General features: G+C 41.2%; 1 protein-coding gene across 3 annotated transcripts in view; it reads right to left on the reverse strand.

Moving 5' to 3' along the window:
- LOC136880971 (uncharacterized) overlaps nt 1–13,482 on the reverse strand; it is a 202,978-nt gene extending 189,496 nt beyond the window's left edge. For 2 of the 3 annotated variants that reach the window (XM_067153539.2, XM_068229292.1), the window contains exon 1: nt 12,977–13,482. In XM_067153539.2, the coding sequence (XP_067009640.2) occupies nt 12,977–13,156 (180 nt within the window). In that variant the 5' untranslated portion in view covers nt 13,157–13,482. The remainder of the gene's footprint in view (nt 1–12,976) is intronic. The other variant, XM_067153538.2, reaches the window with a different exon arrangement.
- Nucleotides 13,483–14,660: the final 1,178 nt, after the last annotated feature.

Here is a 14,660-nt window from a genome sequence, read left to right on the forward strand (position 1 = left end):
AGAGGCGCGCGCCCGTAAATCACATCCTCTCCACTGTTGGATTATCACTCTCTTTGGGACGACCTTGCCTAGCAGGATGTGAAAGGAAAGGAAGGCCTTTAAACCTGAATTGACGATTTGTATTGAAATGTCATTGCTCCGGGTTGGCATTTTGCTATTAGATCGCGCTGTGGCGAACAATTACAGTATTTCAATAGACATTTTTTCGACTAAGGTTTCAGTAGGTAGGCTTTCACTCTTCGTAATACAGCTGGCTAGATGAGACAAGCGATGAAAATAACTACGTGAAATACCTGAATGAAAATTCTGCATGTAATCATGAAGATGTTTCTCCGTAATTGGCTTATTTATTTATTTATTTATTTATTTATTTATTTATTTATTTATTTATTTATTTATTTATTTATTTATTTATTTTATGCCCTTGTATGTGGCGAAGTTAGAGTTCACGGCCCTCTCTTATGCTTAATGCTACAGATGAAGGTGAATTCTTCGAAGTTAGGTAGTCATAAAAATTAAAATAGGAACGTTAGTATCATCAGATGACGATTTCCCTCTTCATTAAGTGTTGAATTCAGGTCTCGGAACTTAAGTAAATTATTTTCGAATATTCTATAAAGGGAAGAAATGCCTTATTCTTTGTACCTTTCTAACAGTTTTTTGTACAAGTCAACTGTTTATAATTATAATCAAAGTCAGTCGAAATCAGGAAGTCTTACAAATTGAGATGTACGTTTATCTGTATTTTTGCAGTACATTTGCGGGAACTTCAAATCTGATAGGACATGGAGATACATGGGCATACATTAGGTGTTTCTGCGGGGTTGGAGGACGAATGCACACGAGCTCAGTTGGCACTTACCGTATGCAGTATGAATTTAGATTTGTCTATTACGGTTCCTGTAATGGATTGAGGAGCGTTACAGTGCAGAACCACCAACACAATTCAGCACGAGCCGCCAATGGGCAGAATGGAAAATGAACGCTGGTAAGATATGAAGCGGAGATATTAAAAAGGATATTATATTGTGAGGCTGGACAAAGTGGAGGCGGGACAGGTTTTTCTCCGGGTACTCAGGTTTACGCTGCCATCTTTCATTCCATTAATACTCTCCAATATCATTTAATTTGTCAGTCACTAATCATTGCCCCGAGGAGTGCGACTGGCTTCAACAGCCGGTACAATTCCTATCCTCGCAGCTAGATGGGGGCTTCATTCATTCCATTCTTGTCCCGGTCGAATGACTGGAAACAGGCTGTGGATTAACATTTTTCATTACATTAAAGGTGGATAGCCATGCATTCCAAATGCGAAGCATTGTATGGAAAGCTTGGCTGAAGTAGCAAGGTGTAGGTCACCCGTCCGGGCTGGCAGTGAATGGACGATTCGATTTGACTCCAGCCCTAGCAAGCATTCTTGTAAGTGTTCACAGCTTCCTAGTACAAAGTAAGACCGCAGAAATCGCTAGCGCTAATGATAATTCAATATTTGAAACTTCAGTGAACTCTTAAAACGATCACAAATGTGAATAACACTTCAGTTAGAAAAGGAAGTGTATATGAAGACTAGGAACAGGTTCCGAATAGGCCGTAAACTGCCGTTCGTGTCCTGAGCTCTGGAAAAAACCCATCCCATGATTACTGAGAAGCCAGTATATGATAGAATAAGAAAGGCAGATGCGAATCCTGATCCGGTACGCTTCACATTCTTTTTGGTTACCGCTTATTACGTTGCTTGTGGCAAGGTCTCATACCTACTCGTTTCCAAAGAATGCTTTGTTTATTTGACTTCGAAAAGGGCTGTTTATATTGTACTTCATTTAGGTCGGTCGGTCGGTATCTGCATCTGTTGTCATGGTGGAATACCTATGTGAAAATACCTTCGCAGGGGTAACAGATTCATGTTCGAGATCGAAGGCGGTCATAATTTGAAGTTTTGTTCCTTTGAGAGAAACTACGTAAAATCATTTCTAAAGCTTGGTTCTCAGCACGGCCTTCGTGTACTGTACCTCAGATGACGTCAAGCAAAGGGGCGAACTGTTTCCTCCGTCCGACCCACAGATTACAGTAAATAGACAGGCAGCGCAGTATCTCGTAGCATTGGTGCTAGTGAAGCCGGAAACTTGCGGCCGCCGCCATCTTACGCCACTACAGATTCACTGTAAACATGCAAGTTACTTTGTAACGTGCAATTTTGTTTTATGGTGCTTTTATGTACAAACTACTGTGTAGACGTGTAGAGTTTGGGTGTGCTTTTTCCTATTCACGAAGAAAGAATAAGGAAGGAATAGGAGTTTAAATACACCGATAAGTGGCGTACGTGTGCTCATGTACACTGGTTGCCTACTTAATAATGCAGTTCAGTTTACAATTAAGGATGCCTAATTCACTTCCTTCCGGTGTATATTTGTTGGCGTTACCCCCCTTGTGATGGAGTGCGGCATAGGGCCTAATAATAATAATAATAATAATAATAATAATAATAATAATAATAATAATAATAATAATAATAATAATAATAATAATAATAATAATAATAATAATAATAATGTTACTACAACATTTGGTTACAAGTTAAGTTTTTGTTTTGCTGGTATTAGTAATTGAATAACAGCGGTCTCGGTCTCTTCTAATCTTTAAAGATACATTAAAAGGATGATATCAAAATTACTGTTAAAATTAGAGTGGAATGATTGGTAAGCTTGCATCAATCGAAATAGGGTGTTAGGTTTATTATCACAGAATATTATTGAATATATCTCAGGATTTGTGGTAAAGATGTTAGCTAGTTCTCTACAATGTGATACATGTAAGGAAGCTGTTGTACAAAAAGAAAATCCTTAGCCGGGCGGAGTGACTCAGATGGTTGAGGCGCTGGCCTTCTGACCCCGTCTTGACAGGTTTGATCCTGGCTTAGTCTCGTGGTATTTTTCTTTTTTCTTTTTTTTTTTTTTTTTTGCTATTTGCTTTACGTCGCACCGACACAGATAGGTCTTATGGCGACGATGGGATAGGAAAGGGCTAGGACTGGGAAGGAAGCGGCCGTGGCCTTAATTAAGGTACATCCCCAGCATTTTCCTGGTGTGAAAATGGGAAACTACGGAAAACCATTTTCAGGGCTGCCGACAGTGGGATTCGAACCCTCTATCTTCCGAATACTGGATACTGGCCGCACTTAAGTGACTGCAGCTATCGAGCTCGGTCCGTGGTATTTTAAAGGTACCGGTATTCAGATATGTCAGCCTCGTATCGGTACATTTGCTGACACGTAAAACTCTTGCGGTGCAAAATTCAGGCACCTCGGCGTCTCCGAAAACCGTAAAAGTATTTAGTAGGACGAAAAATAAATAACATTATTATTAGAAAATCCTCATCCATTCATTTTTTTCTAGAATAGAGGTAATCTCTATGTTCCTACGAAATATATTTATGTGTGCAAACTTACTGAGATGTATTTCGGAGGGAATACATGTAATGGTTTAAGCTCAGTTATGAAACGGAACCTACCAAATGAAGTCACAGCTTAGTTGTATGTAACTTTTTTAAGTTCTCATACTTTAGACTTAAACTCAAAGGACACGCACATTTATCGCCTTACTAGTATAATTTCACCATCAGAATGTTGGCCGGCAGGGTAGGAAAGGTGGTGGTATATAATTTATAATCACTAAATTGCGTGACAAAAGCTTTGATTACATTCCAAACCCCTCCGCAATAGGCTACTCATATGGAGTGACGACGCTGTTGATGGTGATTCGTCCGTCGGATGGAAACGTTAAACCGTGAGCAGACCCATATGTGCTAATCGACAGGAGTAGGCTATGTTCCGGCACAGGGTTTCACCCTCTCCCTTCCTAGTATCGCATATCACGTGATTCATTTAATCTCATTAACTCCTCTGCTGACGTTGGCGTCAGGAATGGTATCCTACCATAAAAACTCGCCACGACAGGTTCATCTCACCTCATACCCAACCCCATAGAGAAACGGGACAAGGTTTGGACAAACGAAAAAACCTGAAAATACGTGTAAGTCATGCTGTAGGAGAGTTGAATGAAAACAGATTTGACCAATGATCGGTCTAAAACAGGTTGGTTATTTTTAAACACTGGTAAATTGATATACCAATCTTTCTTTTTTAACAGTAAAATAAGGGGCATAATAGGTCTAATTAATCAGTGTTGTTATTATTTCGATGTGATTTTAATTATTTTAATAATCTCCTGTCCAATATTCTCGTTTCGACTACTATTTTACATTAATGCATCGGGGTAGTGCAGTGACGTGAGATGGCGGCGGCCGCACGCTTCCGACTTCAGAATCCTGTTACCCATTGCCAGTCTAAAGGCTAGTACAAACCTAGCGACAAAGTTGCGGGACATCGCAATGTCCCGCGTCCACACCTATAGAGCCAGTTGCACGACAGGAATCGGCGCGAAATGGAGCAAGAAATTGCTTTATGTGCTTTTAATTTGCGCTTAACCTACTTATTGTCCTTATAAAGAAAAAACGAAAACGTAAGCGGTACTGGAGGAGAAGCCTTTTTTCGGGAGGCATTGCCGTCGGCATTAATCTTGAAAAATTGAAATTAGAAGATGGCATGGAATATCGTAATTTTTTAATGATGAACTCCACCGATTTTGAAATCCTTTTGCAAATGGTTGGAGGAAAGATATCAAACAATCAGACTGTATTTCGGGATACCATTCCAGCTTCTGTGAGGCTAGCTGTGCTGTCACTTTGCGGTTCCTTGCTAGTGGTGAATCTTTTACCAGCTTAATGTATACCTTTCAAATTTCAAAACAAGCTATTTCACGTATCGTTCCAGAAGTCTGCGAGGCCGTGATTACTTCTCTAAAAGGAATTGTAATGGTAAGATATAATAAAAAATTTATTCACCTGCTATATACGTAATTTATTTGTATTTAATAATGAAGCAAATATGTATCCAAAATAACACAATATTGGTACCAATAAATTAACTCAATTCTGTCCGCGCTAATGAAAAACAATGCTGAACATAATAATTAATTAACATGATAATCAATGAAATATGTCTGCCAACTTACGCAATATTGGTAACAAGTTTAGTTGTATTTCATCATTTAAAAGCGATTAAAAAGTGTCTATTGTTTAGTCTTGTCCCATCGCATCTGAATCTGGAGTAGGGGCACTTTCAGAAGATGGTGAAAAAGGAACCCGAATAGACTGAGTGGTTGCTATTTATGCTACGGGTTGTTGATGATGGAACTATTGATTGGATGGGTTAAAACGTCCAGCGTTGCCCAAGTTGACTGGTCTGTGCTTTACTTTCCCATTTGCAATTCAATTATTATATCATCGATTTCAAGCTGAGTTAATGAAATTTCCACTGGACTCTTTCCGCAGTTTCTTAGTTTATAAGCAATATGCTCACAGTAAACCGAAAATTCATCTCTTCGAGTAACCGCCTCTGTTAATGTTTTCATGCAGTTAACAGTTTCCTTCGCGATGTAGTTTTGCTCAACGCTGTTCTTCTTTCTTTTGGGTATCGGTGGACTTCTAAATTATTTTTGAGGTGAACAGTTTCTTCTGCTGCTTGATCTCCTTGTTCTTCCTCATCGTTGTTGACCTCCTGGTGACAAACAAGTTATTTCAATTTATTTTATTTTATTTTGTAATAATTTATTGTTATTGTTCTTTTATTATATTTGATTTTATTGTATTGCAATGTGCTTCTTGATTTTCAGATCCCAAAAACTGAATCTGAATGGACAGAAGTAGCGGGGAAATTCTCAGCAAGATGGAATTTTCCTCACTGTGTAGGTAGTATGGACGGCAAACACGTTCAGAATGTGGCCCCAGAAAATAGTGGCAGCATGTATTATAATTACAAAGGAAATTTCAGTATAGTGCTTTTTGGAATTGGTGATGCCAATTACAACTTTATATATGCAGATGTAGGGTGTCAAGGCCGAATATCGGATGGCGGTCTTTTTAAATCTACATCTCTTTATAAGAAAATGGTAGAAAATAAATTAAATATCCCCCCAGAAAAAGCTTTGCCAAGTAGGTCGACCTCTGTCCCGTATGTATTTGTCGCATTTTGCATTAACCACCCATGTAATGAAACCTTATCCCGGTCGATTGTGTGTGTCACCAGCAGAAATGATTTTTAATTACAGGTTATCTAGAGTGCGACGAATTATTGAAAATATATTTCGTATTATAAGTTCCAAATTTAGAGTACTCTGGAAACCTATTGCTCTTTACCCTGATAAAGTGGAAGCAGTGGTTTTAACTATCATTGACATACAAAACTTTTTAAGGAGTAATTCTGAATCAAGAAGCTTTTATACTCCTCCAGGATCATTTGATCTGGAAGATCCAGATGGTAATTTGATACAGGGACAATGGAGATCTGAATTAGAAGGTGGTTTATAACTTTACAAAACATGCCTGTACGTGCACTCACCCAAGTGCATAACATTAGAGATGAATTTAGAGATTATTTAATGTCTCCAGGAGGAGTGTAACCATGGCAAAACAATCTATGAAAGCGCCGTTATGATATTTACATTATATTTGTATAGGAATATAAATTATTTTTTTATTCTTATAAAATTTATTTCAGTTGTTCGAACATTACCTATTTTGTAATAAGTGTTGCTAAATGTGAACGTGCTGTCCGACTCGTTGGCTGAACGGTCAGCGTACCGGCCTTCGGTTCAGAGGGTCCCGGGTTCGATTCCCGGCCGGGTCGGGGGTGGGGGTGCATGTGTTGTCTTCATCATCATTTCATCCTCATCAAGACGCGCAGGTCGCCTACGGGAGTCAAATAGAAAGACCTGCACCTGGCGAGCCGAACCCGTCCTGGGATATCCCGGCACTAAAAGCCATACGACATTTCCTTTCAGTGCTTCTGCTTCCTCTCGATTCCATCCCTTGCAGTAAAAAGATTAAAGGCTGGTAACCAAACCAGTTTAACTTCTTGGGGGAAGAGCCACTTTTTTGGTTCCGTAAGTTTTTTGTGCTCTCGCCTAAATTGTGATTTAATGTTGTGAATCTTTTTCTCCATCTCGTGAATGGACATAGTGAATATTTTAGCCAGAGACTCCATTGCTTCTCTCCTTTTGTCTCTGTTTTAATACTCGGTAGACATAACATCCCAAAGACAAGGGAGGGTGTGTAAATCCTCAATGATTTTTAGAGTAGTTTCCATCGCAAAACAACAGAACACGAAACACAACACCAACACGTGGCGGCTATCTGCACACTGGCATCGGTGTGTCCCGGGACTTTGTCTGGCGACACGTCCAGACTACATCATGTTGCGCAACACTTGTATCATGTATCCCATTTCGAATGGGAGACCTGCGACATGCAACTTTTGTATCGCGACAGTCCCAAACACGGAAAAAATGTCGCAGGACATCCCTGGGACTTGTCGCGATACACGTGTTCCGCGACTTTGTCGCTTGGTGTGTACTAGCCTTAAATCTATAAGTCTGTGGCCCGACCCACGCAATGCAAGCACAGGATACGTCTGTGCCTTTTAGTCACGAATTATTCATAAATGTTGCATTAATATAACAGGTGAGATCATTGACATCTGTGGTCGTTTCATATCTTGTAAGTTAGGGCTATGTAATTTTAGAAGTAGGTTTAAAGTGTGATCCACACGGTGAAAGCATAACGATTACTTTACTCATCAATGCATCCAACAAATAAATATTATGCATTAATACAAATATGGATTGCCTCCGAGGCCCAGACGGCAGCGCGCCGGCCTCTCACCGCTGGATACCGTGGTTCAAATCCCGGTTACTCTATGTGAGATTTGTGCTGGTTAAAGCGGTTCACTTTGTTAATGACCATCTATGTTACTTTTATGCTTGTTCTGTATAAATAATAAAACGCACTGCTATAAATCTGTATAACAGGAAGAAAGTCGAAAGTAGAACTCACCATCCGCTCGGGAAAATTAGTGAAACATAGTCTACTCCTGTATTCTTCATAACTGCTATAAATCTGTATAACAAGAAGGCTATAAATCTGTATAACAAGAAGAAAGTCAAAAGTAGAACTCACCATCCGCTCAGAAAAATGAGTGAAACATAGCCTACTCCTGTATTCTTCGTAACAGTCATATTCTCGGTTGGGATTTTCGTCTTTCATAAATGTATTCTGCCCTCATACGAAGGAAATTCAAATTATTTGTATAGTTGTATTTTTGTCGTGGTACGTACTTCTTAGCATAGTAGCAATTGTGAACTTTCACTCACTGTATTTAAACTCGCAGCACATTATAATATTCATATTTCCACAAAAACGTGCTATACGGTAACAATTCAGTTAATAAATTCCAAGAGAAGTATGATGTCCCTTGAATGTACATCACATAAGATAACATACCTAACCTAAACTGAGGTCTCATTATCTTAAGAACAGCTGTTTACGTAAATCTTGATGTGATAAATTAGGAGAACAAGCATGCGATATACACTGACTTAGCAAATGTCATGGGATAGTCACCTAATAACGTGTGGGGCATCCTCTGGCCCTGCGAACTGCAGTGAGACGCCGTGGAAGTGAGTCGACAAGTCCCTGGTAGTCCTCTGGACGCAGCTGACACCAAATCGTTTGCAGAGCGGCCGCCAATGTTGGACTGTTCGTGGGTGCAGGATCCATGGCACGGAGCCTGCGTTCCAGGACATCCCAGATATGCTCGATAGGGCTCATATCGGGGCTCCTGGGTGGCCTTGGCAGCCGTTGGACCTCCGCTGCATGTTCCAGGAACCATTCCCGGGCGACGCGGGGCGATGTGGCGGCGCGTTATCATCTTGAAACACCGCAGAACCGTCTAGCGCTGGAAGGCCAAAAATGGGTGGAGATGGTCTCCGAGCAGCTCAACATACCGCGTACCATTCAAAGTCTCTTCCAGAACAACTAGGGGGCCCATTCCATACCAGGAAAATGTACCCCAGACTATAACAGAGACACCACACCTTCGAGGCAGGCGGGATCCATCGCTTCATGTGGTCTGCGCCATACACGGTGCCTCCCATCGGCATGGTGCAGTTGAAATCGTGATTCATCCGACCATATCACGTTAAGCCATTGTTTCAGTGTCCATCCCTGGTGACTGACGACCAAATGCGCGTCGTTGTGCCCGATGACGTTGGATTAACAGTAGCACCCGTGTGCGGCGCCGGCTCCCGTACCCCATAGAACCCATGTTCCGACGGATTGTCCACTGGGAGACGTGTCTAGCACGGGCTGTGTAGAATTGAGCCGTGATTTGTTGCACGGTTGCCCGTCTGTCACTATTGACAATCCGTCTCAGATGTCGCTGGTCACGGTCATCGAGGATTGCTGGACGGCCGGTCGTTCGTCTGTTGTGGACGCATTCAACCATTCACGATAGACCCTGGACACAGTTGATCGTGTGAAGCCGAATTCCCGCACCACTTCCGAAATCGCACTTCCCATCCGTCGGGCACCGACCAACCTACCCCGTTCGAACGGTGTCAGCTCACGACGACGTTCCATGTTACACCTGTCACATGCACAGCCACTGCTCACAAGGTCTCCTATACAACTGCCGCTGGCATAGGGGGCGTGTGGTGCGCAGACAGCACGCCCGCGCATCAGTGCTCCGCTATCCCATGGCATTTGCTCAGTCAGTGTACTTCAAAATAAAGAGGTTTTTCTCCGGGTACTCCGGTTTTCCCTGTCATCTTTCATTCCAGCAACACTCTCCATTCTCATTTCATTGCATCTATCAGTCATTAATAAATCACTTTTGGAGTGGCGACCCCGTCGTACTTAACAACCTATATATGGTTCATTCATTACATCGCTGACCCGGTCAAAGACTGGAAAACAGGTCGTAGGTTTTCAATACAAATATGGAGACAACGAATGTACAATATGGTATTACTACTACTACTAATAAAAATGACTCTACCGCCTTTCTCTCGGATTAGTGTTATATAGAGGATTGTTGCCTAGTTGTACTTCCTCTCAAAACAATAATCACCACCACACCACCATACCTATAGATGGCCATAAATACAACGACTTTCGTTGGAGTTTTTCTTGGAACTTCTGGCACTATCCTTCAAAGACGTTTCTGAGTTACTTTCTTCCGCACAAGCATTTGCATATTTTTTCTTTAGGAATAAACCAAGTTTACGCAAATGATAAAGCGCTGACCAGCAAGATCTTATCGATCTCATATACTTGCTTCACGGGATTTGTCGAGGAATTACCTTGCATTGCTTCTAACACTTGCATGTTATCTACTTAGTTTTAATTTTAAAATATATGTATAATATTGCCAAAATCATTTAATAGAAGGTTAGGTTCTATAAACAGCATTTATTTATACATTTTTAGACTGGGTTTTACATTGATTTTTGGGAGAAAAAGCGCGCGTTCTGAATTTTACCTAAAGAAATAACACTCATGTACGTTCACTACGTTCACTTGGTTAATGAGCATCTATGTTACTTTTATGCTTGTTCCGTATAAATAATAATACGCACTGCTATAAATCTGTATAACAAGAAGAAAGTCAAAAGTAGAACGCACCATCCTCTCGGGAAAATGAGTGAAACATAGCCTACTCCTGTATTCTTCGTAACAGTTACATTCTCGATTGGGATTTTCGTCTTTCATAAATGTATTCTGCCCTCATTCGAAGGAAATTCAAATTACTTGTATAGTCGTATTTTTGTCGTGGTACGTACTTCTTAGCATAGTCGCAATTGTGAACTTTCACTCACTGTATTTAAACTCGCAGCACATTATATTCATATTTTCACAAAAACGTGCTATACGGTAACAATTCAGTTAATAAATTCCAAGAGAAGTATGATGTCCCTTGAATGTACTGTGTATTACTTACCACATGAAGATAACATACCTAGCCTAAACTGAGGTCTCATTATCTTAAGAACAGCTGTTTACGTAAATCTTGATGTGATAAATTAGGAGAACAAGCATGCGATATACTTCAAAATAAAGGTCTGTTATTCAAAAGCTACAGTTACCCAAAGAATGCTCCCAGTCCTTATGTATCAAATTCCCAAGTACAACTCATAACATTCGCTCAGTTCTCCTCAATCCCTCAGCTGATAGGCTTGGCACGCTTCCTACAGTACGGCCTGTATATTGCGAAGGCAGTGGTTCTCAAGAACCAATGGAATTCAAAGAACTACCTCAATAATGTATAACAAAACAAACTCGAAACAGCTCATACATACCAAAACTTCTACTGCCCAACCAGATGGCCTGGTCACCGTGTCGACTCTTCAGCATATTGCTTGGCTTTCATGTTCAGGTCCACTGCTGAGTGAACCTCGTTCCAGCTGAGGCCGGGAATCGAAAGCGTAGGCCTCCAGTTAAGAGACAGTCGCGCTAACCCTATACCACGGGGCTGATCGGTAATTTATAACAACTTGTATAATTTATCCAGCTTAGCCGTGGCAGTCTATCCAAAATATTGGCCCCTACTTTTGTCATCTGTTATAACAACATAGGCCTAATTTTACATTTTCATTTACGTTGTCGCAGGATTTTGATTAATACTAATTATTTCGAGAGGAAGAGGAGGACGACATAATTAATTAAAAGTCAGCCATTGACTGCCCGTCATAGATTCGTTTCACTGCCGTCTAGTAGAGAAAAATGAAACCTCGAAATTGACACGCATTGACATGAGGTCAAATCGAAATGCTTAGAAAACGATACGTAAGGTCACAGGATTATTATTATTATTATTATTATTATTATTATTATTATTATTATTATTATTATTATTATTCCTGTATTGAACAGGTTGCGGCTTGGAGTAACGGATAGACACTTTACACACCAAAGTCATCTCCAAACAGGCCATGAAGTAAATTTGTAAGAATGGAAGGTAAAGTTTTGCACTAACCGTAACTTCGGCACTGACTGGAGTTGAGTCGTTAGCTCTACGACTGGCCACCTTTGCCCAAGAAATTAACCTGGTTCTTATGTGTATTGTAGTCTGAGTGAACCGCAGGGCGATTTGCCTCTGTAGAAGTGAAATCTTGTTTCTAAATTCTTCGACTTCTGACACGGCAACGGGTGAACTGAGCACGCCAATACATTTTACCCAATACATTTTTACCCATACTGATGTTTAATTTATTCTCATTTGTTCATCATCTACTTCTGAAGGCTAAGCCTTATCGCTGTAACCACGTTACTAACTAGGAATTTCAGCTCGTCATACTAACTGCAATTCATTGACTAAATTGCTTCATGTACAAAAGTCTTGGCCGCCCTCTTCCCTTTTTACTCACAACTTTCCCTTGTAGTATACTTCTTTCTTTCTTTCTTTCTTTCTTAATCCGTTTACCCTCCAGGGTTGTTGTTTTCCCTCGGACTCGGCGAGGAATCTCAACTCTACCGCTTCAATGGCAGTGTCCTGGAGCATGAGACTTTGGATCGGGGGTATACAACTGATAAGAAGGACAAGTACCTCGTCCAGTCGGCCTTACCTGCTATGCTGAACAGGGGCCTTGTGAGGGGATGGGAAGATTGGAAGGGATTGACAAGGAACAGGGAAGGAAGCGGCCGTGGTCTTAAGTTAGGTACCATCCCGGCATTTGCCTGCAGGAGAAGTGGGAAACCACGGAAAACCACTTCGAGGATGGCTGGTATGGGAATCGAACCCTCCTCTACTCAGTTGACCTCCCGAGACTGAGTGGACTCCGTTTCAGCCCTCGTACCACTTTTCAAAATTTCGTGGCAGAATCGGGAATCGAATCCGGGCCTCCGGGGTTGGCAGTTAATCACACTAACCCCTACACCACAGAGGTGGACCCCTTCTAGTACACAAGAGATGAAATGATTTTGCCTTATTATGTACCCTATTAATTTAGACTTTATTCTTACTCAAACTGAAGACCATTACTTATAGATAGTTTTAAGAATGCAAAACATTTTTCGGAACACTTACATTATGTTGACTCGACTCCAACTTCCGAGTCCGGTTTTCTCCATCGAAAGGTCCCGTGGTCACTTCGGCGATATTACTCTTCTGAACACCGACGTGTGTCACCTCGCGACCGCAGCACGATGATATTAACAGGAGTACTCCAAGTTTAATGGAGGGATAGAAACAAGTCTTTACTTTCATCTTCACGTATAACACCGAACACCACAAGATTGCTCTTTTTTATGTTTCATCTGCATGTGTCTTGCTAGTCAACCCACTTCCGACTGTGCGTGTGTGCTGCCTGTGTTTCAGACCGGGATGTTTTCTCTTTCTTAACCGTGCTGTCTCCTCGGGCTGACCTTTGAAGTTTGCCGACTCTAATACATTACGGGCTGGTTGGTTTCTTGGTTGTTGCTACTATTCTCTGCATAGGGTTTAAGAACCAGAACGTATTTCTCTCACCAGCATCCACTAGCCGGTCATTTCTTTTATGGTATCATACTGAAGTCTACTTGCACAATTGTATCATAGTTGCGTAAATCAAAATAGTGTGGACGACAGAAGCGGGACGAGGAGAGAGGGGAACGGGAAGGGTCAGATCTTTGCTGTAGCTCAATTGGTTCTGCAACTAACATCACAGAGACCGCCCGACAAGAGATAAACAATATAGCAATATATTAACGATGATGGTTCGGGTCACAGTGGGTATAAAGAATTCACCTAAAACCGTTTAGAATTTTATTGTATGGACCCCTCCTGAATTTTATTTCTTAATTGAAAGTGAAAGTAACGTCCGGCTCCCAGGCTGAATTGTCAGCATAGTGGCTTTCGCTTCAGAGGGTCCGAGTTCGACCCCCGTTTGCGATCATCTTAATACACATCAACATACAAAATCACAGTACCAACCACCACAGAAACATACAATGATGAATATACCTCTCCATCCACATAGCGCATCCGGCTGGAAAACTGGGCTTAATCCACATTAAAGCCTACTCCCGGTAACTGGAAAAAAGACCAAAAAGAAGAATTAAAAGTAAAAGTAACGTTCTACTATCTTTCGAAAAGGGTTGCTTTTTATGTTACAAGCGAGTAATTATACATTTCCACGAAAATATAAGCTCCGTAGCATAACGGTTAACGCTATTAGCTGCCATCCTTGTCGACCCGGCTTCGATTCTCGGCTCTGCCACGAAATGGTTTCCCGTGGTTTCCCACTTCTCCTCCAGGCAAATGCCAGGATGGTACCTAACTTAAACCACGGCCGTTTCCTTCTCTGTTTCTTTTCCTTCCCTTCCTATTTTCTCATCCCCCTCAAGGCCCCTGTTCAGCATAGCAGGTGTGGCCACGTGGGTGAGGTAGTGGTCCTCCTTGTCGGTTGTATCCCCCGATCCAAAGTTTCACGCTCCAGGACACTGCCCTTGAGGTGGTAGAGGTGGGATTCCTTGCTGAGTCCGAGGGAAAAACCAACCTTGGAGTTTAAATAAATAAATAAATAAATAAATAAAGGATTAGCTCATTATTTAGGCAACGATCTGAAGATTATGGTACCGAAAAACAAATTATTACGGTGATGTAGTGTGATTCCAAACTTCGGCAAGGATTATATTATAAGGAGCGCAGAAATTCGTGACAACGATGACAACGGCTTTTATAGTACTAGTACTACTACTGCTACTACTACTACTACGACTACTACTACTAG

The sequence above is a fragment of the Anabrus simplex genome, chromosome 9 (genome assembly GCF_040414725.1).
Source record: "Anabrus simplex isolate iqAnaSimp1 chromosome 9, ASM4041472v1, whole genome shotgun sequence".
NCBI lineage: Eukaryota > Metazoa > Arthropoda > Insecta > Orthoptera > Tettigoniidae > Anabrus > Anabrus simplex.